The sequence below is a fragment of the Athene cunicularia genome (assembly GCF_003259725.1).
Source record: "Athene cunicularia isolate RWA chromosome 3 unlocalized genomic scaffold, athCun1 chr3_part1, whole genome shotgun sequence".
NCBI lineage: Eukaryota > Metazoa > Chordata > Aves > Strigiformes > Strigidae > Athene > Athene cunicularia.
This window is the reverse complement of record NW_020799097.1, coordinates 4,084,474-4,111,128: the sequence shown is the minus strand read 5'-3', so window position 1 is coordinate 4,111,128 and position 26,655 is coordinate 4,084,474. Positions and strand designations below refer to the sequence as shown.

The 26,655-nt window shown below is 39.1% G+C and overlaps 1 protein-coding gene across 1 annotated transcript in view; it reads right to left on the bottom strand.

Annotated features, from left to right (window-relative positions):
• PKHD1 (PKHD1, fibrocystin/polyductin) overlaps window positions 1–26,655 on the bottom strand; it is a 265,500-nt gene that overhangs the window by 66,244 nt on the left and 172,601 nt on the right. The window contains exons 51-57 of the mRNA XM_026846419.1: window positions 22,776–22,889; window positions 20,625–20,712; window positions 17,290–17,444; window positions 15,194–15,346; window positions 13,944–14,822; window positions 12,583–12,745; window positions 8,545–8,705 (exon numbers count right to left, since the gene is read on the bottom strand). Coding sequence (XP_026702220.1) covers window positions 8,545–8,705; window positions 12,583–12,745; window positions 13,944–14,822; window positions 15,194–15,346; window positions 17,290–17,444; window positions 20,625–20,712; window positions 22,776–22,889 — 1,713 coding nt within the window. The remainder of the gene's footprint in view (window positions 1–8,544; window positions 8,706–12,582; window positions 12,746–13,943; window positions 14,823–15,193; window positions 15,347–17,289; window positions 17,445–20,624; window positions 20,713–22,775; window positions 22,890–26,655) is intronic.

Below are 26,655 nucleotides of genomic sequence, written 5' to 3'. Positions count from 1 at the left end.
GGCACGTCTTCAAAAAGAATTGCTATCCTAAGGGCCAAGGTTATCTCTCATAGTCAGAGACCTGACTTTGTAATCACTTTTTCCAAATTTCATTATTCCTAATAGATACATACACATATTTTACAATTTTGGGCAGCTGAACACCGGTGCATGCCTGAGAAGTTTAGAAAGTACCTGCAAGTACCTGAGAAGTTTAGAAAAAAAAAGTAGAAAGGGTGGTACAAAAAAATAAACCCCATTGAACGTTCAAATGAATGGCTTTGACCAAGGTTCTTTGGATTCACCACGAGAAAAGCATTTGATGATCTCCATGGGAACAAGAAGATAAAGTCTGATAGGCTTATACCTTTGTATATGTATATTATATATGTGTGTGCATATATTATATATATGCATTTCTCTGTACTGATTGCACGGAAAATGAACAATGTCATTCATCCTATATTCTAGCTTCAGAATTAAGGAAATAGCATCCCTGAAAAAGGAAAATAGCTATTTATTAGAGGTTGAGATACAGATGAGCTTGAGGGAAAGTAATTTATATTATTTCAAAGTGGTAGTGTCATATGGCCACACCAGCCCCAGTCCTGACCTAGTTTACCAGATCTCAACTCTGGTCTATTCCTCCATGCTTTAACAAAACAAATTACGCAGAGGAGTGTTTTGCCTTGGCAGAGCTGTCCACTAAGTCACAATCTCACAGTGGCCTTCTTTCCCACCCAGAGATGTCCCTCACTCTGTCACACTGCCCTCAGGTTGCAGAGCTGAGTCTTTAGTTCAGCAGGGTCAGCCATCTCACACCTGATGAGCCACCACACAGGTACCAAAAGAAACAAAAATAACTTATTTTCCCTCTGGTTTACTTTAGACCTTGTTCTCCCACGAGCATAAAAAAAAAAAAAAAAAAATCCTCTCAACCTTGTTGTTGACTTTGGTCTCTTATTAGTTAAGGTCTGCTGAAATCTTTACCAGGGATGTGTTTTCAGAAAAAAATAAGCAAAAGTCACAGGGATTTTCTGATTATATTAGATTTTGGTTTTATAAAACAATAACTTGGTATCAGCTCTTTTAATGTCCTCCACTGCCACTTTCAACCCATTTCGTACGGGCCATTTATTGAAGAAAAAGGAAATTTCTATCCGTGAATAACAACAACAAAAACTTCAGGAAAAAAAAAAAAAAAAAGTTTCAGGCCAATATTGCATCTGTTTCATTCCCTAAAATCTACCAAACCTGCATTCTCTTCTCAAACATCTCTTAATTACTACACATGATTATGCATAGCAGGTGTGCCTAATCATAGTCCTGGTAATATTAAATATACATGGTGCAACATTTTCACACAGCTTTAGCCCTAAATGATATTGGCAGCCTGTGTATCAAAAATATGCTCTTCCTTAACTATTACTTGAGAATTTTATTTCATAATAAAAAGTACCAGAATAAAGAGGATTGTAGAAAGATCCTGGATCCACATCCCTGGAAATTTTGGATTGTTTATAATTAGATCTGACATTTTATCTTCTTTCTGATGAAACAAGTAGACCTCTGAATATTCATTTAAGACATTTGACTTCGATGATACATGATCTTTCAAAGAGTTTTTACAATAGCTGTTGACAAAATCAAGTGTTTAAATGTCTGTGCTAGTTGCTTCAGACAACCATTTACATATGAAATATCTACCTTTTTATGATCTAGAAAATGTACTGATTACCCCTAGAGAGCAAGCAAGGTTCAGATTTGTCTAGACTGAAAACAACGTAGGAAAATGTAGTCTCAGTTTTCTGTTGGTCAGATAAAAAGACAATTGTCCACAACATGCTAATCCTCTCATCAATAGGTTCCCACTAAATCTGACTCAATTTTTGAAAAATAAAATACTTCTTCAGTTGGTTGGTTTTTTTTTTAATAATAATAGGAGTAGGAGTAGTAGTAGTGGTAGTAATAATAATAAATAATTAAATAATAAGTTTGGGAAAAATTTTTGTTTAAAACCATAGTCAGAATTCAAATGTTCGGTGAAGTTCAAAAAAATTGCTCCAGGCATGTTTTTTAATAAAAAAGTCATATGCAAAATACATTTTGGGCTGATTCTAGTTAATAAAACCATACTGCTCAAACTGCCTAAGCAGAGTGGGGTGCTTTTACATTAAGAGTCTGGCTGTCAGGTTTTGGAAGGATGTGCATTAATTCAATGACTGACCTTGGGCAAGTCAAAAATTCGGTCCTCTGCCTGGGAAACTAGTGTCAAAATACATGCCTATCCCACAGGGGTATTGCAGACCTAAATTTCACTGATACTTCTACTGTATCTACTGTACTGTATTGGGACAGGGAAGGGATCTGAGCCCTGGGCTCTGCACTGGTGAGGCCACCCCTCGATTCCTGTGTTCAGTTTTGGGCCCCTCACCCCAAAAAGGCCATTGAATGACTCGAGCGTGTCCAGAGAAGGGCAACGGAGCTGGGGCAGAGTCTGGAGCACAGGTCTGCTGGGGAGCGGCTGGGGGAACTGGGGGGGTTTAGTCTGGAGAAGAGGAGGCTGAGGGGAGACCTCCTGGCCCTCTGCAACTCCCTGCCAGGAGGGGGCAGAGAGGGGGGATGAGTCTCTGGAGCCAAGTAATAAGCAATAGGACAAGAGGGAATGGCCTCAAGCTGCGCCAGGGAAGGTTTAGACTGGATATTAGGAAGCATTTCTTTCCAGGAGGGATTGTTGGGCCTTGGAATGGGCTGCCCAGGGAGGTGGTGGAGTCCCCATCCCTGGAGGGGTTCAAGGTAGAGTTGACACAGAGCTGAGGGATCTGGTGTAGTTGGGAACTGTCAGTGTGAGGTCTATGGTTGGACTGGATGATCTTCAAGGTCTTTTCCAACCGAGATGATTCTGTGATTCTGTATCCAAAGAATTTACAAGGAGGTGCCAGGTTTTACTAACATAAGGTAGAAGAAAAACCCACTTATTCACAGGAAATGCAAGGAGCCCATTTTAACAACAGGAAGAATAAGTTGCATAATAGGTAAATCTTATAGCCCAGAATTTATAATCCTTCAGTACATCAGAATTCCTCTGACGAGTAAAAGTAAGTAGAACAGAAACTCCATCAATTACCCATCAAATTTATCTCGTGCAAACCTAAGGATCTTTCTGCACCTCTTTAGAATCTAGTATGGGAGTCCTAAGGGAATCTCTGACTTATAATGAAACAGTGGCCAAATTTGAAGCCATGCTAAAGGGGAGGAATAAGAACCAGAAGGACTCACTTTTGGATGTGGACAAGATTGCTGGGGGCTGGATCTCTGCCTGCATGAATACGAACACTCAGAGGTACCTATCCTGAAGAATCCAGTAGTGTCTGGGATGCCAACCTGCTTTCGTGCTGTAAATCTCTGATATCTGGAATCCTCATAGTCTATTGTTTGACTGTAAATATTAGCCAAGATTAAAGACCAACATAGTGAGTTGCAATCCTTTGGGTTCATTTGGAAAGCGAGAGTCATATTGTCCCCTCTAACAAGGGGGAAAATCAATCCTGCAAGTATAGATACTGGCAGAGAGATTTTCTGATAGCCATTTCCTTTCTTTGTTCCCCTCCCCAAATTCACATTTCTCCGGCTATAGCCCCATCGTAATATTTCTCCTACAAATCAGGATAAAAGAAGACAAACAGGTTGGTAAGTTACTGATGCTCAGTATCTGGCTGCACAGAGCCAAGCAAATACCTATTACCAAATACTAATTTCTGCTTTTCTTAGTCACTTTATCACTAAATTGGGTCACTGACATGGGCAACAATTTAATATTCAGGTTAGTTTCTTTATGCCCCAAGGATCGATAACGCGTCCCACACTATTCAATATCTTCACCAATGAGCTGGATGATGGGATTGAAAGCACCCTCACTAAATTTGCTTGATGACACTAAAGTGGTTGTTGAAGTGTACACATGAGAAGGGAGAGACATCTTATAGAGAGACCTGGGCAGGCTGGAAGAGTCGGCGAGCAAGAACTGAATGAAGTTTAACAAAGACAAGTGCAAAGTCCTGCACCTGTAACCAAATAGCCCAGTACAGGCTCGGATCTATGTGGTGGGGGAGCAGCTATGCTGAAAGGGATCAACAAGTTAAACATCAGTTAGCAGTGTGCTGCTGAACGGCAAATCAGATCCTGGGCTGTAACCACAGAGGTATTGGTAGTAGACATAGAGGCATGATTATCTCGCTCTACTCAGAGCTTGTCAAGCTACACCCGGAGTACAGTGTCCAGTTCTGGTCCCCACAGATCAAAAAAGACACAGATGGACTGGAGAGGATCGAAAGGAAGGCCAAAGGATGATCAGTGCTGGAGAACCTGTCCTATGGGGAACGGCTGAAGGAGGTAGGTCTTTTCTCCCTGGAGAAGAGAAGGGTCAGGGGGGATCCCATCACAGTATTCCAGTACTTAAAGGAAAGCAACAAAGAGGACAAAGGCTCTTTCTTCACAAGGAGACATATGGAGAAGACTAGGAGCAACAGGTACTATTTGCACCAGGAGAGGACTCATCTCAGTATAAGAAATAAGTTTTATACAGTGAGAACAATAATTCACTGGAACAACCTCTGCAAGAATGTGGTAGAGTCTCCATCACTGGAGGTTTTCAAGATGCAATTGGACAGGGTGTTGGGATTCTAGAGGGCTTTCTGTGAGAGAATGGACATGTGAGCAATCCTGCGTGAGAACAAGACTGATAAGAGCCTCAGCCGAGCAAGAATGCGATAAGGATGTGACCCTGAATGAGGGGGGAGAAACTCGACGAGACAAACAACCCCCGGAAGGGGTTGGGATGGAATAGGAAGTTCCACAAGGCAGGAAGCCTGGCAAGGCTGATGTGGCACTTTTAATCCAATCATAAGACGGTTTAAAGCGCGGGCTAAGTTAACTGTCCAATCTTGAGGACTTGTACTGCATGTTACCCACGTGTGCGGGAGAACATTATAAAAGGGCTGAATTAGTTGTAATAAACGGGCATTGCTTGATCACGTTGGTCGTGTGTGTGCTCAGCTCTCCCGCAGACAGGGTGCTATATAACTTTACCTAGGATCCTTTCCCCATGAGAGTTAGACCAGATGATCTTTTGAGGTCCCTTCCAACCTGCTCTGTTCTATGATTCTACGATTATTCAGCCCAAATTTCTTTTAAAATTGCCTCGAATGTATCTGCCAGCAGGAAGAAAACGTGTGTCTGCATGGTCTAGACTAAGACTTGGTTTCATCTCTCAGACATCCACCTAACTTCTTTCCTTAAGGTGTCAATCTCTCTATGTTCACTAGAGAGGACACTGGAGGCAGTGGAAGTGGGGTCAGATGAATCTTCTACCCACCTCTGGCCCTCAGCTACATTTCCTCAGGGAAAACAATGAACTCCAAAGTCTCTGGGAGCCTGTTGTTGTCAGATTACAGATGTGTGGCAGTATGATAACAGAGTCCTATACATATTGCAGATAGACAGCAAATGGCTGAAACTTTAACTACAGAATGATGGTTGTATCAGTTCTCCTCTGTGAAGTAGGGGTTTTAACCTGGACACAGAAATCAGTTGAGTACACAAACTCTTCATTTATCCTTCATCCCTCAGACACACTTATGTCTATAGCTAATTCTGCTCTACAGCTTGTGATTCTTGTATTTCCTGTATCGTGGCACCATTTCGTGCTCCAGGCCTGGCCCCAAGCTCTTTTGTAAGAGGTCTGGTATAAAGATGAGTTTGGGGAGAAAAACATTTTGTCATCCAAAAATGGCAGCTCAAAGAGATTAAAATAATTACGAATTCATGTTAAACTCATTAAATTATTTTGGATAATTTGAAAAATGTTACTATGAAAGTTCCTCGTAAATTATTTAGGGAGTAGGGGGGTTAGAAAACATTTCATTCTAAACTTTTACAACATTATATTTAAAAGGAAAAAAAAAAAAAAAGGAGCAAAAAGTACCCTTAGATTAAAAAACAATTACGCTTTCTTTGACTCAAAACCACTTTCGTTGTTGCTCTTTTTTCTTTTAGTAGAAATAATAATAACAACAAAAATCTTGGATCTGTTTCCTCTTTTTTTTTTTTCCCTGAATTCTGTGGTTTATCCAGAAAATTAAAACTTCAGTTTTATGTGAAAAACTCTGTTTCTACAGAAAGACACAATAAAAAGACCTGATCTATGACCCAGATAGCTAACACAGCAGGTAAAAGATCAGGCACACAGTTAAGACAAAAGAAAAAAAAAGAGTAGATCATGAACTATACCTTGCATGCCTCACTGCTGCCCATCTGCAGTGGGCAGAACTCAGGAAGCCAAGTGGTCCATCCTTCCCTTTGGCACACACACACACATATATGTATATATATATATATATATATATACACAAATAGTATATTACATATATTCTATATTGATTGTGTCTTCAATAAAAGATGTCACGTGAATTTAGGAGCATTAGTATCATACTGAATGATCCCCTGTGCCCCACTTATGGCTCTCACAATCTCTTCCCTATCGTATTCTTCTGAGATAACATCTTTCTGGATTTTGCATCCCTGAAGTATACTGAGTGTTTTGGTTTGTTCCCCCTGGAATAATCAGAATATCTAGAAATGGCTGAAGGCCAATAATTTCAAGCTGATTGTCCAAACTAGAAGGTTAAAGGGAATATATACATCTATGCATCTGTATAAAGATGTAATTAAGAGGATGTGGAAAGCCAGAGCTTTTGAGTCTCAAAAAAATTTGTGTCCCTGAACTGTGAAAGTGACAAGGATATTGTGTAACTCCCTAAAAAACCTGTCTGCTGTTTCTGTGGTCAGTTAGGCTAGCAAAGCACTAGCCACCACACTGCAGTTCTCTGCTGAAGGTGCTGGAGGTGGTCAGAATATTCAGGTTTAACAGTGTTCCACGTGGATATGCAGCAGGCAGATTTTGACCACCCAGATAACATGAGTACCAAATGCTCATCTGAATTCAGGAAAGGCAGAACTCTGAGGGCCAAATTCTGATCAACACTATCATTACACCACCGTCTTCACTGACCTTGAAGCACTGTCATGCCAAGGGGGAATCTGGCCCCCAGAAGATTTGTGGGAGCAGGAGAGGCGAGCATTTTCTATTATTTGTCTAGCGTGGGAGCTTGCATTGCACTGTGCAAAATACTCAGCACTAAAACGTTCAAGAAGTAGGGAATAGGGAATGGAAGATGACTACGAATTCACCTTAACATCAAGCTGTGTCTTTCTAAATGTCAACCTTAAGAGGAAAGGACCTGCAGGTCAGAATGAGACATACAGAAGAATTTAACACAGAGTTTTGAAGGGAGGTGGAAAAATATTTGGGCAACAAGTAGAAAACATGGCAATTTCGTTAGAGCCTCAGAGGTAGGCAGCATTTACCATATGCTGTCGCCTTCATTACACAAGAAGATAAACCCCGTGGAGTGCAGGCTGCACTGTCAGTGCACTGTAGATAGTGGGGATTCCTGGCATCCCTATGACTGTGTGCCAGGGTGTCCTAAAAATGGTGTTAGTCTAAAATAAAAAATGGTGTGAGTCTAAAATAAAAAATGGTGTGTCTAAATAAAATCCAGGTTCTGTATGCATGCATAAATATGCTGGTGCCCAGCGGCACTACTGCTGGGCTATTAGCACTTCATGGGATTCCTAATCGGGGCAGAAAAGGAAGAGTAAAAAACAGCGTGTTTGCATCTAGACAACACATTAATCAGCCCTGTAAGTAGCCAGTTAGAGTGGGATCCTCAGAGGAAAAGCCTGTACTGGGTACACGTTAGACATTTTGTTTAAAAATTAAAGTTCTTATGTTTAATCAGTTTTTGGAGCAGGATGGAAAACAGGATTAATTACAGTTCCTTCCATCAGTCTCCCATACCGCTGGAGCCACAAATGATGCACCTTTTCAGCAAAAGGGCCGCCATCAGCAGCAGGCACAGGAAACGCTAATTGTAATTAAGGAGTTTATTTGGAATCGGAGAGCAGAGCTTTAATCAGGAGGAGAACGGAGCCTTGCTGTGTGAACCTTCAGAAAGTGGTTACTGAGCAGAATGGGTCTTTTTAAACCAGAGAGAGGGGTCTTTAAACTTCCGGAGTGGGTTTTCATCTCGATTATCTCCTCAGAGGGATGTGGGTGAAAATACTCAGCGGGCCAATTTGTTATTATTTTGCACTTGCATAGTATTTACATGGCATGTCTCACTTAATGCTGTCATAGGACTTTGCAAGGGGCAGTAAGTTCTGTTCTGGTATTAAAACGAATGAATTAAACCCTAAAGGGGCTAAGGATGCCAGCTGACATGATTATGCAAGAAGGCAGAGAGGCGCTGATGGACACAGAGCTGTGCAGTGAGGCCTCACAGATTTATACACTCTAATTCACTGCATTCCATCCTGGGAAGGCATCACAGACTAGGACCCCCACCATCACAACCTCAGTTTGTAGGTCTCAGTGAAAGCCTGGGGTAAAATAACGCCTCATGGGTCAAATGTATGCGTGACTTTGCAAACACTCCAGGCACTTACCAGCTTGCAAGTAGAACTGCGTCCATTCAAATTCTGGCTTTGGGAAAACAGAAACAGGCGGTTCTAGGTTCAGGACACCTCCATCCAAATCCTTGAAAAGGGCCTTCCTGGAGCCTTTGCATCTCTTCTCAGGGAACATGGTGTCTTCAGAGTTCTGTACACTGACAGGTAGAAGAGGTAACGTAATTATGAAGAAGAGCGCTGTTGTTTGTAATATATTTACGCTGGCAACAAACACTTCCGCATATACATGCAATACCTTGATATTTGCTAGGTGAACTCACATGCCCAAGAAAAGAAAAAAAATGGAAAATAAGTGAAAATGAATGAAACCCAAGCGTATCAGCTGAGATCTGACATACCGTGCATAGAAATTCTGTAGCAATATTTATCTTTTGGCATGCTTGCATAGAAATGGGGAAAGAAAAAAAAAAAAAAAAAAAACCACCAACATCTCCTCTCTCCAAATGTTGGTTGGATTTGGACAGAGAAAATAATATTTTTTTTTTTTTTTTTCCAGCGTAACTTCTATCCCCAAATCTCTTCCCTGGGGTTTGTTTTAGCCAGTGTGGACCATCACGGTCCTTAGAGCCAGTTGTACAGTTGCAGTTTGGGCACCTTTGCTTCCCTCTTGGTTCTCCTGATCAGAGAAACTACAGTGATGGAACCATCACTATCCATATGCCATTAATTTTTGACCTATGGCAGATGAAATCTGTAGGTGCTGAGTGAAGCATGTATATTGGCATCCATCGCACTAAGTGACCAGAAATATCTCTGCTTCAGTTTGCAGTGCTGATGTGGCACAGGCTCTTCACATCCAGCAGGGGATGGATTGTTTAGTTTTGCTCACAGATTGGTCTGTGTTGTACATAATATTTTGTTAAAAAGCACTGACTGCCCAGAAGTACCGGTTTGCCTTGTTCTTACTTCTTCACTTGGGAATGGGAAAGCCTCCTGACAGGTCAGAAAATTGCACCTTCCCATGTGCAACTAAGTTTATGCAGAAGAAAGCATGAAGCAAGGTGAAATGACAGAAAGTATGAGAGAGGGACCCAGCAGGGAACACGCATCTTAAATAAAGGCTTGGAGACTCCTAGAACAAGCAACAAGATTCACAGTCAGTCCACAGAGGGTCCATCTATCCAAGCTGGCCAGTTTCAGACCCCATACTTTTCCCAGATCAACTGAGAGAGCCTGTCCATGTCTGTAAAGTTAAATTCCCTTAGCATTCAAAACAGGACGGTTGGTTTTGAAAAGTCCTTGACCAGCTCTCAAACTCCAGCATTGATTGGGTCCGTGTTAGCTGGCTCATGCCAAAGCCAAGCCATGCTAAGCGCTGAAAAGTGCTATAACTCAAGTTCTGATGGCCAGGTCCTTGGCTCTACTTAATTTGTTAGTATGAACATAACCTGAAGAAACAAAATAAAGAGACTTCTAGGAATTCAGAGAAGTTTGTTGCAGGTCAAGGAGCCACTTAACATTTCTAGAGCAGAAGCACACTTGAAAGAGAAATTTTATTTTAATAGTGCATAAAGATTAATGTGTTTATAAACCTATTTTGTTGTTTTTCTTTTGTACCCAGGTATTTGGAACTGTGTCTGAAAATATTACTGTCCTAATTTATGTTCTAATAAAAAAAAAAAAAAAAAAAAAAAAGGGTTATTTTGATGGGCTTAAAGTAAAGTGTACATGGATCTCACCACAAAGCTAAGCTTGGTTCAGGGTTTCATAACCCAGTCACACATATCTGGTACTAAGTGATTACTCCACCAGACAGTACTCCACCAGTACTGTCTCCCAGACAATTTCTGTCTCCTAGACAATTTCTCTCTTCAGATCCTAAGAATAGAATGAAACCATACTTTGAAAATAAGATTAATAAGGTTAGAGAGTTTCAGAACATTAGTCCAAACTAGAACAAAACTCGTTTTGGACAGCATGACAATGTATCTCGGCAAACTGCACCTAATTTTTGAATAAATTTATCCAATTCTATCATCAGTATACTCTGAGGAGGAAATTGTAAGTTTAAACACTTGAAACAGACAGAAAAGCTTATAAATTTTTACGTAGATCATTAAAGACTGGCTTTTACAGAGGGAGGTACCTGAAACAGGATTTGTTGGAGGGCAACTCATCTCACCCGAGACATATATAGTACAAGTGAGATTAAGAATTTCCTAGACAAGAGTCTCTATTGACTACAGAATGAGTTTAGTGTCTTCTTTAGATTACATGCCTGATTTTTTGATCACTGAAGTGTAGTGAACTGAATGACATGTTGAGAATCTTAAGTGCTTTTAACTTCAATTTGAATGAAGGTTTAAAACAACTTAAAGGAACCAGCCAACTGGCCATATCACTCTTATTACAAAATACAATGAGATACAATGACTTGTAATCAGCAAAGTCCATGGAAACATCTTCAGATTTCTACATGGATTCACATTAAGTCTTGAAGAAAACTTGGAATTTCTTGGGTTCAGGTTGGAAAAAAACCCAATTATTGATATTCTGAACGTGGCAAACAGAGGCAGGCAGATATTTACAGTAAGGGCAGAGAAACAAACGGGCCAATTCCCAAATCAACACGTCTCAAAAGAGGTGGAGAACAAAGATAGCTCTGATCCTGACAGCTAGTTCAATTCTTGAACATGTTTCAGAAGATCCAGCATTTCAGCTGGTTGCATCTACCAGTGGGACAAGGAAAGTACTTCATGGTCTTCCCTTATTCCCTGTTGTTTCTATTTCCTCTCTTGCTCTAAGGCAATGCTCACCTTCTCTTTGAGAGGACATATCCATCAAGACACCCCTTCAGGATGCTGAAGGAGAACCCACAGCCTGGACCAAGCTCAGCAGTTATACAGGTGGATTAAATGAACGCATGCAGATAATGCATGAGGAGCACTGAGAGATGCAATCACCCTCCGAGGTGTGCCAGACTACTAAGAAAGCATTCAGTAATCTATGTGCATTCGTCATGTTTGAAAATCAGCAGCTCTTGCAGTGGACTGTATCAGCAGCTCACCAATAGCATAGTACTGTGGGATGGATACAAGAGTGAAACGTAATGGGAGCTGACAAGCTGGACAGGTCTCAGAAATCTACACGCAAACGAATGCCCAGAGCAAAAAGGAAAAATATAGTATAAAATAAAAATTCTGGCAGAAGGCTGGAGGGTCTCTAAACATAGCAGTGTGGGACACCTCCAATTATTTTTGACTGGCAAGCGGAATCTGTGCTGGGTTTTTTTTGCTACTTCAAGGCTTTCCTGATATAGCCTCTGTATTGTGTCCATTGGTTGTAATAAATAAATAGGCATGTGGTTTCCATTGGATGTGGTATGTTTAAACCGCTGCAACCAGAAGTGACTTGAGGTCACAAATGAAGCTCTCCCTTCCCTCCTCCATGTATCCTCTACACGCAGATGATATTCTCCCTGGGCAAGAGCAGTTCTGGCAATCATTTGACATCTCACAGCATGCCTGGTACTGATCAACATTTCTGATGTGATCTTGCAGGCAAAAATCAAGCTCCGCTTCCCTGACCAGAAGGACATTTTCCATCTCAGGGTTTTTTTCTGAAGCCCGAGGCTAAGAAGACAGAGATGCTCAAGATGGAGTTTTAAGAAATGGGATACGTGAGGTTTGTTTTGCTACACAAGTGTCAGTAACAGGGGAAATCCAAGAGGATTGCTCTGGAAATGCACCTGGATGGAATCTGAACCTCTATTTTTTTTTAAAAAAAATGCCCTAAAGTTTGGGATTTTTTTTTTTTTCTGGATTTTTTTTCTGTGAGTGTTTGTTTGATGTCTGAGCTTGCTTATTTTTACAAGACAGGAACAGAGACAAAGAATGGGACTGCTCTGCAGGTAGACATCCAGTCTAAACTAATTGCTTGAACTCTTTGCAAGACAATACAAAAAGACAACTGATACAGAGGTGAGGATAGTCCCAAAACTGTAGGTGTTGGTTGTTTTGTTTTTTTTTTTCTTGCAAACCACTGAAAAAGATAGTTCAAAATGAAGCATATTACCTTGCTGGATGAAAGTAAAACTTGTCCTTCTCATTGACATGTAACATCCTTGATGTCTCCGCTGTAATAAGAGGCATGATGTCTAAATGGTCAGCATTTGACATGATGCAGACATCCCTGTCTTCACTGTAGCAGCTCTGTGTAAAACCAGTAAAGGTGACTTCTGCCAGGGATTAAGAGAAGATCAAATAAGGAAAAGTAGTTAGAGGAGTGCCAGAACTAGGGAGAGAAAGTCTCTGTTCTATGATATTTTCTATGTTAAATAGTTCATATATATATATATATATATATATATATATACACACAAATAATTTTAAAATCAGACTAATTGCACTGATCATAGAGCTTCAGTTGGCTTTAGAATATTCCATGGCCAAGTTATATCCTAAATTGACAAAACCCAAGTCATGCCCATAGGAAATGAAAGCAAAGGAAATAGGAAATGAAAAAGAAAAAAAAAAAAAAAAAAAAAAAAACAAACCAAAAAACAACAAGAGTGATTAATAAGTTTTCAACTTAATCAGTGAGAACCAGTTTGCTGACAACCTGCCTTGGATCTTTTATTCACTTGCCAGATATTAATATAAGATAAGCTGGGTCTGGTGACATGTGCTTGGCTCTGGCACTGAACTCTTGTGCAGCTACAAAATCCATGTTTTGCTACAAGTTTTCTACTAAACCCTGAGCAAGTCTATTTGTCTTTTTCTGTCTCTTATTCTTCAGTAAAAAGAAGATAATGTGTTTTCTTACACAAGTAGGTAGCAGTGAGGGATAAAGTCATGAAAAAAATGTGAGGTATTTAGATCCCACCACGGCAACCAGCCATCTACAAATATATACAAATATTACTCCGGGGACAGTAAAAGTCATTTGAAGCAAAGATGTGGGATATATAACCGACTTTTATCCCTCTTGTGTAATCCTGTATAACAATAAAAGCCATAACTGTTTCTGTGCAGCTGTAGTCATTATGTTCTACGCAAATTCTATACAAACTGTGCTATTCACTTCTCAAACTTAGTATCTTTATTTAACTAGAGATAACTGTAGATCGGAGAGATGAATCAAGTGGAAAAATAACAGAAGGAAGGCATTTTTGAAGTAAAATATATACATAGCACATGACATAATTATACTGCAGTAGATTCAGAAAGTGAAAAATACCAAGTAATTTTTTTTTTTTTTTTTTACTTTAATCGTATTGAACTGAAGAAGAATTCTGTTATTAATTCTACTGATGCGAGGATTTCCTCGCCACATCCATTTGTGGGTGTGGAAGGCTGCAACTTCAACTGGAAAAATGCAATTAGTTGAGAAGAACAGTGACAGAATAGTCTGGCTACTGGACGTGGAAGACCAACCTTTCAACTTCATGAGTCCTAAGACTTTTGGACAATGCTCACTTTTGTGCCATGGGTCATGTGGCCTTTGGCTGGCAACAGTGGTAAAGGTAGGCCATAAAATCCCAACACGGCCTCCTAGAGGGTAACGTGGTGGTCGATCCTTGGCTGTTAGATCAGCTGAGTGAGGTTTGATCCTGTCTCTGATGCAGTCAAAAGTTGAGCTCGTTGCGACAATGACGGAATTTCTGAGTTCTATGAATCTTTTCCCTGTGTGGCATTGCTTGGCATAGAGACAGTGCACTACTGGCATGAGACCCACAGTGTTGTCCACCAGCACCACATTGTCCACGATGACGCTGCTTCCAAGGTGGAACATGACACCATAGTCATAATTCTTATAAGACAGAAAACCTGTGATCCTAGTGCAGGTCTGAAATCCATCTCCCTGGTACAGATGAATACCATGGAGACTTGAATGGGCGATGTTTTTGCTGCAGTACTCTCCATCTAGCAAACACTCCTGGCCCCTGATATGAAAGCCAATTCGCTCAGATCCTGCCACAGCATTGCCACAGAGGGAGACACCAATGGCAAGGTTCACCTTGATGCCAGCAACCCAGTTTAATAAGTCTTCTGGCTGCCTGCTCAGAATAACAAGGTTCCTGGCGAGAGAATGGTTTTGCCCTTCCAAATCGATGCCAGGTCCAACCGTGTTGAACACCATGTTATCCTGCAACAAGACCCAGTTGCTCATGACTGCTTTAATGCCAGCTCCGCAGCTACCGTTAATGCTGGATGACACCACCGAGGACCCTTGGGATATATTCCTGAATTCAAGAGCAGAAAGCTGAGGAGGTCCAAAGTTCAAAAACTCAACATTTAAGAGTTGAAGGACACCTGCGATGAGATAAATACAGGGAGATAAAAGCTTACAAAATTACCTAAAACGGGTATGTATGACACCCATTTAAACAACACTCAGGCATATAATAGAAGAGAATCTTTGTCAGTGTATTGGCAGTAAGGGGTATTTGTTCAGAAATATATATAAAGTTACAGTTATATACATACCAACTAACCACAAAACGGCCCCTCCTGAAATGCATTGCATTATTTATGAAATATTATTAATATTCATGTTTCACACATGTCGGGCAGTCAGTTTGCGTAGAACTGCATAGTACATGGGAGTGGATACACCTGGTGTTAGGCTGTGCTTTCTCGGGCAGAACTGCTCTGATGGATGGGGAGAGGTGAATCTCAACTACCTTCAAACACTGTCCCACTGGAGTCTGTAAATCGTCCCACGAGCATCCTCCCAGCACAAGTCACATCAGACTTGATCTGTATGTTCCGTGTGAGGAGTCCAACCTCTGCAGCCAAGGGGATGCGTCCACCATCTTCTGTGGCGTGGAAATGCCCTGGAGAGTTTCAAGAAAATGTGATAAGTGTCTATCATACCTATAAACCAGTGCTTTGAGGGACATAAAACCTGACAGCTTGTGCACAGCTTCTCTGTAGAATCTGCACTGACATTCAGGTGTGTTTTTCCTCCAGCACAACCTACATGCATCAACACAAACCCAGAAAGGCCACCTGCCCATCAACTTATTCACCATGCACTTATATTTTACCAACATATTTCATCTTTAGAATAAGGAGGTGCTAAATCTTTTCCCTGCGGTGTGCAGCTGACGAATCAATGAACAGATTCACGCTTCATTTTTTTTTTTTCTAAGCTACATGTGCTGGAGTTAGTTATTCTTCAGTACACTGCAGAGCTGATCTCCACGAATCGTTGTTAGGATCAGACCAATGGCAATGCTAAAACCCAATTTTCTAAGGAGTTTTGGTGGTGTGTGTTTTCTAAAGAAAGTCTTTCTAAATGAGGCTTGAGAGAGAGTTTATGCAGATGTCTAGCGTGGAATTAATCTCAGGTGACTTTAGGTGTCTACAGATACGAATTAGTTATCCAAGCTGGTTTTGTGTACAATGGAGAGCAATAGGCAGTTCTCAAGTGCAATTCGTTATCTAGTTTATACGTCTGCTTTAGGGGGCAATGAAATACAGGTGAGCAGTATGTTTTTTTTCTGCTTGGACTACCAAGGGATCTGAGTGACTAGCTCATGTGTGAATATTTACTGTAGATATTTACATTTGCCCAAGTGAATCCCAGTATTTACGTAGCTCTTAATTCTCCCATAAGTAATTTTTTTTCCACCTGCCTAACAACTGCTGCAGTACTCAATGTGTATGCAAACATTTCATCTCAAGGTACTTTTTTAATATCTATATTAGCTAAGAAAATAGGTGAAGAACCATTCTCTGGCCCCAAAACTGACTGGAAGGTTTCTTCCTTCCCTACAAAATAGAAAGACTATGCATAAACTGCTGGAAATGGGGTCTAGATGTGCTATTTTTGAACTGCTTTTTTTTAAAAAAAAAACATAGTTTTCATACAAAACTATACCATGGAGGCTACTGTTTATTATCCCTATGAATAACCACAGAACAGGGTTCAGTTCCAAGTAAAGCTTTGTTTACTAACACAAGTCTATCCATTTAAAACACAATATTTCTGGACCTTTTTATTAATCATACCAACTTCTGTGCCTACTAATCTGAATAAAGACCAAATTAAAACAATATTGCTATGCACAGGAAAAATCCTGGTTTTGGAGCTTCAGAATTTGACTTGTTATTAAAAATATATATATTTTTAATAGATGGTAATAAATTTACCTTATACTCTGAAATAAAATTAAAGAAACTATCAACAATGCATCACTTTTTCCATTTAAATACAGATCCTGTGTAATCCACACAGGAAATAGAGCTATATATAGATTTGATGTTTATTTACATATAAGATTACAAATAAATACATTAGTTTCATGCCACAGAATTAATAAAAGTTTGCACTTTACATTAATCTAATTACTTTGAAATTTGGAAAAAAAAAATCCGTTTTTGACACACCACAGAAATTGTGCTAATGGCCTAAAAAAAATCCGCTCTTTTTTTATTTTTTCCTTTAGAATTTCAGTTACTTTCTCTCTCTGTTAACCAATTCTACTTAAAACATGAAACATACAGAAGTTTTCCAAAAGTATTCAGCACTGAACTAATTCTATTCCCAGAAATTCATGTCAGAATCAGTTGTTCTATGAAATTTTGAGCATGAAATCTTCAGTATCAAAACAGCAGGAAAAAAAGCATGGGGAGAAAGGAATGAGGATATGTCAATAATGTGGAACTGATCTTGGTGAGATATGAAATGGAAGGTCAATGCTTCGGAAAAAAAAAACAACAAACACCAACCCAAAAAAAAACCCTCTCTCAAATGGAAAGACAGATTCTTTACCAATATGCCTGTGCAGAAGGCGCTCATGAATCCTTACGCTATGGCCATTGACTTCTTTCAGTGTAACTACTTCAGCTTGGTGGGACTCATAGGAGGAAGAGCCGATCACAATATCTCCATCAGGATTCCAATCTACTTCGTCCCTCACAAAAATCCTGTAATGCCAAGATATTAAATCGATGTCATTTCGTTTATGAGAGTTACTCTTACAGATTTCCTAAAAAAAAAAATAAATTAACAACAGTTTTGCCTAGGTAGAGCTCAGAAAGAACCCACAGGCTACGCTCTAGAAAAAAACTCCTTCAAGGCTTTCTGCAAAAACAGATGTCTAAGATATGTGGGAGGAAATGAATCCTGAAACATCTCTTTCACACCACTGATTAATAAGGTAATACAGTTCCAGTACAGAGTTGCAGGGCTCAAGTTGCCTACCAAAGGCATGTCAGACCATTTTTGGTGCCACAAATACCCTACAGAGTCAGCTTTGGACTTAGACAACGGTATGTAGGTGTCCATGTGTAGGGGGGTGCGTGCACTTGGCATTTAAACTTCCACTATAGTTGATGGGTGCAGGCAGTAGCGGGCAGAAGGCAATTCAGCTCTCTGAACTGGCACATAGAGCAGGCTTTGATTCCTTAAACAAGAGCACCTCTTGCTATCTGAGATGTTCCAGGATATCTAAGGCATCAGCTGGTGGATCTGACAGGACTTGCTCATGGAGCATTCCTGGAGACACAGGTGGAAGCTATGGGTGGGACTCGAAGGCTTCTCATCTGAGCCCAAAGCACCTCAGATGAGTCTAAAACCTGTGTTTAGATACGTGAATCCTGCCCTTGGTACCTGAATAGCCCTCTAGGCTCCAGCGCCTAGAACTCCACTCTCCTGAAGCTTAGGGACCTTTTTAAACATTAAAGACACCCACATTTATCTGTTTAATCTTGAACAGAAGGTCTCCCTTTGCATTCAAAGTCATATTTGTAGCTCAGGATTATTTTCAGCTCCACATAGAGAAAATAAAAGCGTTTAGTGAAAGTCAAATGGATAACGATCAGTGTTTATATATATTTGATGAACACCTTTGCAGGTGTGACTGGTGCTGGCCAGTTGATGATCTATATTCCTTGGGTAATTGTTGAGAAAACAGACCACTGAATGAATTCAGAGAACACCTCATCGTGCAGTCCAGAGTGATGGAAGTGCAGAGAGGAAGGAAAGTCCTAAAGGGATGTAACTAGTGAGTTATGTCGCCAGGTTTTCCTAGTGTCTCTTCTCACAGATTTTTTTCAAAGATGAGTTAGGCTCAGGATGAGTGCTTTCAGTTTTCAGCACCTGTGAACATTCAGTAGAGAAGTCTACCAAAATTTTGATTTTTTTTTTTTTTCTTAGATGAAGCACTGAATATTTTCTGAAATGGCAGGAGAGTGCTAGTAGGACTGAAAACTCTGTATTGTTCAAGGTTAAATGCACTGGCAAAGAGGAAGCTAAACCACACTGAGGAAGAGTAATTGTGACATATATTGGGGATTTTTGACAGTTCACATGCAACCCATACTAGAAGTTGAATCTTAAGCCCGAAACCCAGGCATACACTCCAATAACAATTTACATCTTGCAGACCCAAATATAACTTTTTTGACTCTTGCATTTCAAAGAAGTCTAATAAGAGGAATGAGTAAGCAAATGGAAACATGGTTTGTAAGATACACCATCTAAGATACTAATCAACTGAAATACTAATTAAGGTTTTCTATGTAAGTACTTATTTTCTTCTCCTTCTTTTTGAAGGCATAAGTCCTTCCCTAACTCATGTGCTGATTCATGCTGGAAAATATATGGAGCAGCTTCTCTCAGTCAATAAAAAAGCCACTTCCTCCAGCTTTCACATTCTAGCACTGACTTGCTTTTTTCCTGTATCTAACCACATTAACTCTTAGCTTGCTCTTAGTAGACCTTTCATGACAAATAGCTTTTTTTTTTCTTTTTCTTTTTCTTTCTTTTAACAATGGAAACATTTTTTTTGTGAGATATTTAAGGTAGATGATTAAACTCCAAATACTTGTATCTTAACACTTCCTGGTATTTCACATAAAACATCTGGGCAGCAGACCAATACTAGCCTGGATCCCTTTCATCCCAGTATTTCACTGGTATGTCTCAGTCAAGAATCTCTTTACTCTGAACTCCCACCCTAATCAGGGGAAGAGAAGAATTTCCAGAGAGTGATTCTAATGTTGCATGATTTGAATCCGCATCTGGAAGTATCTGTCTCTCCATTGACTGTACAGCAATCCTAAACAATTAATCCACACTAGACACTCAACTGTGTGAGAGCTAAAACCAGACAAATCCTACTTGTACTTCCATTGCCATCTTTACAATGACTTTCCAAATAATTCCTTAAATGCTGGGAGTTCACTTCTATCCAGATGGAAACTCTTCCGATGAGTTTTTGTTAGGCCTGACTGATAGAAATTTTTTTTCTTGAATACACGTATTTCAGTTTAAAAAGAAGCATTTGAAAGAATTAGATCAAAAGGCACAACAAATTTTGTGTAACAGAATCAAGGATGATTACTCAACATCTATGGCAACTCTACTTAACCCGCCTTGGGTGATGGTTTTGGCTAAGCCTTCAGACTGAATTCATGGGTAAGTGATGATGAAGATGAATCTGCTGCAGGGACAAGCTTATGGATGGACAGCATCAGGGAAGAGAAAAAGTAGCATTTCAAAGCTATTTTTGCCAAGGGTAAGTGAAAATGTGTCTATACCTCAGAAGGCTCACATCCCAGACAGAAAACTTACTCTTCAGGCTATACAGGCAGCCTTATATTCTTTGAGCTAATTGATATTAATTACATATACCAGAAAGATTGACTCCAATAGGATAAATTAAGTTGTTCACAACAGAAAACTCTTGGTAAAGGACTGATCTAAGATGTTGAAGAACATCCCAGTTTTGCTTAATTCAGAGAAGAGATTTTAAGGTAGGTCTCTTAAACCAGATTGAATATTCTAATCACTAAGACATCAGCCACTTTTGTGTACATCTCTTCCTTCTAAAAATAAAGAGAAAGACAGGGGAAGGGAAGGGAAGGGAAGGGAAGGGAAGGGAAGGGAAGGCTCAGCTTTGTTCTTCAGAATTAAAATTAATCTAAAAATAGTATCACTTCCTTGCAAGATGTAACATAGCTGTTCTTTTTCTACCTAGACATAGTTTAAACAGATCCTGTCACAAAGAAAATGAATAAGGCAGCTCATAAGAACATTAATACAAGTCATTGGAACAGGAGCCCAAATTTAATATTTGGAGGCATATTTGGGCAAAATACCACCTTTCATTGCCAGGATCAACGTTAGTTCCCAGATGTGTCCAAGATGTCTTAGGATAAGCACTATAAATATGCACTTGTCCATAAACCCCTGGAAAAAAACAGAAGCAGGTGTTCAAATGTTAGGGGAAAGAGAGACTTGAGAAGAACTGAACCAATAACTAAATGCATGGAAATCCTTATATTTATTAAAGAATGTGTCTATATTTTATGAAAAATGTAAGAACAACACATAGCCTCCACTTGCAATACAAAGGGAACTAGGAATAAATAATTAATAAAGGAAAATGACCATCACATGTAAATACAAGGGCTTGTACCATAGAAGTCTCATGAACTAAAAGTTGTATTGCAGACAAAGGTATTTACCTTAAAAAATAAATCTACCCAAGTAAACAAATTAAATAAAAACTCTAGGAGTGAACAATAAAAAAAAAAAAAAAATCAGCTATTATTTATATTTCTTATCTGTGAAAAAAAAAATCACTATTTCTTTCCAGAAAGGGGATCCAAAAGCAGGGGAAAAAAACCCAAAATATAGGAACTATTCATATAGATGACATGTTCCAAGAAGATTACATTTGAAGCATGAAAAAAAAAAAAAAAAAATCTGAATTCCTGCACTGAAATGCTTTGTTTCAATTTGCTGAGCTGATCTGAAATCTTTCAGTTTGAGTCAGTTCAACATTTGTTCTGAATCACTTATAGTGACAGATTGTTTCAGAGAAGTTGTCCTTCAAGTATTTAGTGAACCCTTTTTACTGCTTGGGTTAACCTCCTCCATGGACAACATTTTCCATGACGTATTGCGCCGCTATAGTCCAAAAGCAGACTGCAGCACGCGGTTGGTAATGCAACCCTGATTATCCCACCAAGACAGACATTCAAAAAAAAAATAAACCAACCTTCCATGATCTTGCATTTTCTGTGGTTTAAGAGGATAGGATGAACAGTTGTGAAAGTCTCATTTGATCTGTGATAGAGTGCTAAACTGCAACAATGCATCTGTCTTCTTTTCTAGCCCCTAAAATCACGGGAAGTCGAATTGCTAGCTCTTGCTATACTTCAACTCCTAATTTAGACTTTAAAAACCCCTCAGAATCCATTTCCTCTGACAATTAGGTTTCTGTCTTGCCTTCCAAACATTCCACTTAGCTATTTGCTAGAAGTTTGTAATTACTTGGTCAATGTGTGCAATAGTTTCTCAATGTCACTATCAATCAGAAACAAATTGTTTGGTTTTTTTTTTCTTTGTTTGTTCATCTGTTTTTTCTCTGAATTTCTTTAATATTCTACAAACACTGATCCAGGCAATTTCTCTTGAGAGCAGTTTGAATTTCTGTTGTCTTTACAAAAGTTCAGCAATAAACAAAGTCTTGTAATACTCAAGTATTACATAAAATATATTTCAAAACATAAAGAAATAGAAAACATTTTTAAAACAGAAAACTGAAAAGTTAACATTGCTTTAACCTTAATTATATGAGGACATGTAAAAGTTAACATAAACCTTCTTTCATCCATCTTTCTATGGGTCCAAATGCCTGGAAATATTTAATATGTGTATTTGGATCCATCTAGAAATTCATCTCACTTAAGTCAGTCATTTAAAAATAGTGATATGCATTTAAGCTCATCATCTTAGCCTGGAAACTTGAGGGCAATTTGTTTCATCCTAGGAGAGACCAAAAATAACTGAGATCAAATACCCTGTGGCAATGTGCATTGCTCTCCACTCAACAAGCTCATCTTAGTTTTAATACCTTCAACTTTGACAAATACCTTTTACAAGTCTCAAGTCTAGAACCAAGAAAAACCCTTGTATATGTGTATAAGTCCTTCCAAGTCCTCTCTAGTTTCTCATATAAAGACTTCAGAATTTGATCTGATTAGTTGCTCACTTTTGTCAAATTTTGCCTAAATAATATCTCCACAAAAACAAACAAACAAACAAACAAACAAAAAAAAAAAAAAAAAAAAAAAAAAAAAAAAAAAAAAAAAAAAAAAAAACACAAACATGAATTGACTTGGTGAAAGTTAAAAATTTTAGCTCAGAAAATATATGTACCTTTGTTAGATGTTTTCCTGTATGACATTATAATAACAGCCTCAACAACATTGTTTCCTATGAAAAAGTGAACTCATTTTTCATACCAATACTCCCTGGGTGGACATTTATTTCCTCCAGACGATCACAGTAAATCCCTTCAGATGCCCGAAGAAGGACCAGCAGCTTTAAATCCCTTTCTAGGGGATGTTGGAAAGAACCTGCAATAAAAATAAAACAGCAACAACCCACCACAGAGGTATATCAGTGGCTTTTGTAATGCTGAAATTGAGAAGGAACTGGGCTGGGCGAATCCAGGTTTAAAAGTCTAAATGGCTGAACCAGTGTTTCCCTTCTTAGCCTATTTATGCCTCTTTGCTCCTTTATAATTTCACCATTTTCCAGGTAATCGTGAGTTCTGAGGCCAGGATGGGTAAAATAGACATTCAGATCAATGGAAAGATTTAGGGACAAGAGTAGTGGAAAAGAAAATGGCCAAGAAGTTTTGGTGTGTGTGATGGTGCTCTTATCTTGTGGTAATAAGTCTGTACAGTAAACTGTATTCCCACTGTGACTTCATTTATTTCACCAAGGGTAGTTTATAGTTTCAGAAGAAAATGGCCCAGCACTAAACAGATACTGAGGAGGAAAAAGTAGGACAGTTTTCGCCCTGGAGAAATGTATGAGGAGTCCAGTAAAGAGTTCGGCGTTCCTTTAAAATTAGAGATTAAATCAATTATGCAACAGAAAAATGCAGCAGATGTAGAACTAAAAAATATATACATATCTGTACAAAATTAGCTGGCCTGTCATGTTCTTTTTATACTTAAAAATTACTAGTTTGGAAAAGAGAGTTGATTTTACATCCTAAAGAAACATTCCTCTTTGAGAACATTTTTTTCTTTAAGTGAAATGAATAAATTCATTGTTCCCCCACCAGTGTCTGACTGGTATCTGTGGATATTTAAATTATTTGTACAGCTTTTAACGGGGTACAAGACAAACAGTACAAGTCTTGCATGCTCCCCATCTAATATACAGCACACCAGTGAGCTCGTATCTTCTCTGGGGACGTGGAGGGAATTTGATTTTACAGTGTCCATCGTCCATCCAAACCATCTTTGACTTGTTTAAACCCAGTAACTCTTGTTTGAACAGAAGAAAACCAGGACTAGGGCTGCAACCAAATGCTACTTTCACAAAGGAAAACTAGTGATAAGCCCTTTTGCCACTGATGTTTGCACAAGGTTAAACATACCCACCTACAGCAGCAGCAGAGTTAAGTAGACGTTTGTGTGTATTTTTGTACACAGAGTGATTGTTTTCCTGCTTCACCTTCACAGCAAGTTGTGATTTAAACTACTCAGCCTGAATATACCTTTCCCAGTCCTCAGGTCATCCGTACCCCCTGGGATAAAGTTATTACACTGAAGACCAAAGAGAGACTCAACAAAAATATTTAGAGGTCTTTATATTGATCTTACAATGTTATTCACAAGTACCATGACACAATCATGATTATGTCCCCTTAAAGTAGGGGATTATTATTAATTATCATTATGAATTACTGCTGGTGTTATTATTGGTGTTACTATCTTACTCCTGTTCAAAAAGCATCAACTAATTCTTCTAGTTTAGCCAGTTACAAATAGCTATGTGATATATCCAATTCTCAGCTCAATTGTAAAACCATTTTTAAGGAGGCTTCTAGGCTTAAAAATAATAGAAAAATGCTTGGAAATTGGGATTTTAAAGGCTTGAATTGGAAGGTATCACTCCTTCAAAAATATTACATCTACATTTAGCTAAACTTTGTGTTTTTTAATCTTAAAGAGCATGACAATAGGTTAAAGAATATTACCCTCGTTCAAGAAAAAACAAACAAACAAACAAACAAACAAACACACAAAATAAAAATATAATCAGACTGAGAAACAAGCTCTGATAAAGCTATTCATAATAACTTATCACCATATTAAATCCTCAGAAAATAAATCAAGAAATGGGAAGATAATGTTCACAGAAATTCTTCAGTGGCTGGAAACTGTAAATAGTATAGGACACAAAAGAACACGGGATATATCTTTGAGTAGAAAAATTAGATTTGTTTTAAGTCTATTTAGAACAAAAATAAGCTTAACGATAGCTTATTACCATTAATAGTTCCATGGGTTTAAATCAATGGATTTCAGTAACCTGAATGCAAGTGCTGGAGACGAGTTGGCCCAGAAACTCATTGAGCTATTCCGGCAGAATTTTCAGTACTTTTGGGATCACTCAAGATGTCTCAGAATGCTTGAAGAAAGCTAATATTGTGCCAATATTTCAAACAAAGATAAAAGCAAGAGCCCCAGGTAATTACAGGCCCATCAACTTGACACTGATTCTAGGGGAAAAATAAATAAAAATGGAATGTCCAACTCTGAACACAATTAATAAATCATTAAAGGTGGATGATATAATTAATGCCAATCAACCTGGTTTATAGAAAAAATGTCCTGTGAAACTTCCTTGTTATCATCTTCTAATGAGATTACAGGTTTAGTTGATAAAGATAATAGCTTTGATATAATATAATTGGCTTCTCCAAGGCCCTTGACTTAGTAGCACAAAACTTTCTGATTAATAAACTACGCTGGTACCACATCAACATGGCACATGTTAATCTACAGGCTGACTGACTAGAACAGGGGCACTGATGAAAACAGGGCTGGTCTTGCAGGTCCTGTGATGTGCTACATTTCATCAGTGACCCAAAGTACTGTGAAGGTACTGAAAGTAAGCAGAAAAGATGACACAAATAGGAAGAAAAAAAAAAAAAAAAAGGCACGGGCCAGCAAAGTCACTAGTAATTTGGAAGTGAAGAATTAGGAAAGAATGTTCAAGATATAAGACAACAGGTCTTGAAAAGGTAATGCTCTCTCTGTGAAGGAAAAGAAGTGGAAAAGATGAGTAAGGTCTGACATAGGCACTTTGGATTATTCTAAATACAGCCCTGCACAACGGTTCGTGAAAATGAAGATATGGAGACAGCAGCTACCTCAGCTTACTCATAGGGAAATCCAAAGGAGTTAATGCACATAAGTCCCTGGGGCTGGATAAGTTTCATCACTTTAAGAAGTAACTGGCATATGAAATCACAGCTCTCGTCATAAGTAGTTTTGTTAAAACTACCAAGCTGTAGTTCTGGAATCATAACCTCTGAAACACGTACGGGAAGGATCTGGGCTGTAAGTGCCTGTCTTTGAACTCTGGATGTGAAAACTTCAGGTTACTTGCCCCACTTTATCGTGGTGAACCAGTCCTACATAAGATCACATCAAACTGTCAAAATTACCCATTCTGACCATGGGATGTGCAGAAATGGATCCCACTTCACTGGAAGGCTTACCGATTGGATGAACAACCTGGTTGTTCATAAGGTGAGATAGTAAGGCACTGCGGGAAGAGAAACAGAAAAAAGGCAACTGCAAGCAAAACCTGGCAGAAGCGTCTGATGAGATGTGCAGGAAAGGTGGCGAGGGATTAAAAATAGCGTATGCAGAAAATAGGCAGGGTTTCCTCAAACATTTTCTACCAGCTGGCAAGTTTATTAGGAATTTGAAGGGTTTGGTTACCCGTCCAGATACAACACATACCTGCTAGCCTTGAGTGCTCCTGAGCACTTTTCTCCACTCTGGATATCTCAGTTATTTCTTCAGTGCAGACACGAGTCAAACTGTTGGCGTCTGCACAGCAACCGTGCAACATCCTACGAGCCGGGCTTTTTGCACAGGCACTGCACGGTGGGTTTGTGCCTTCCCCGTCTGCCTGATGATAGATGTTACATCAAATGGCCTCACCGCAAGGTGTGTGACCTTAGGTATCTAAACCTAAACTTCCAGGTAGTGCTGGCACCACGATACATGCTCTACCCGGTGCAGAAAAGCCCCGTATCTGATAATCCTATGTATAAGAAACAACTTATGTTTCTAATAACATCAGCAC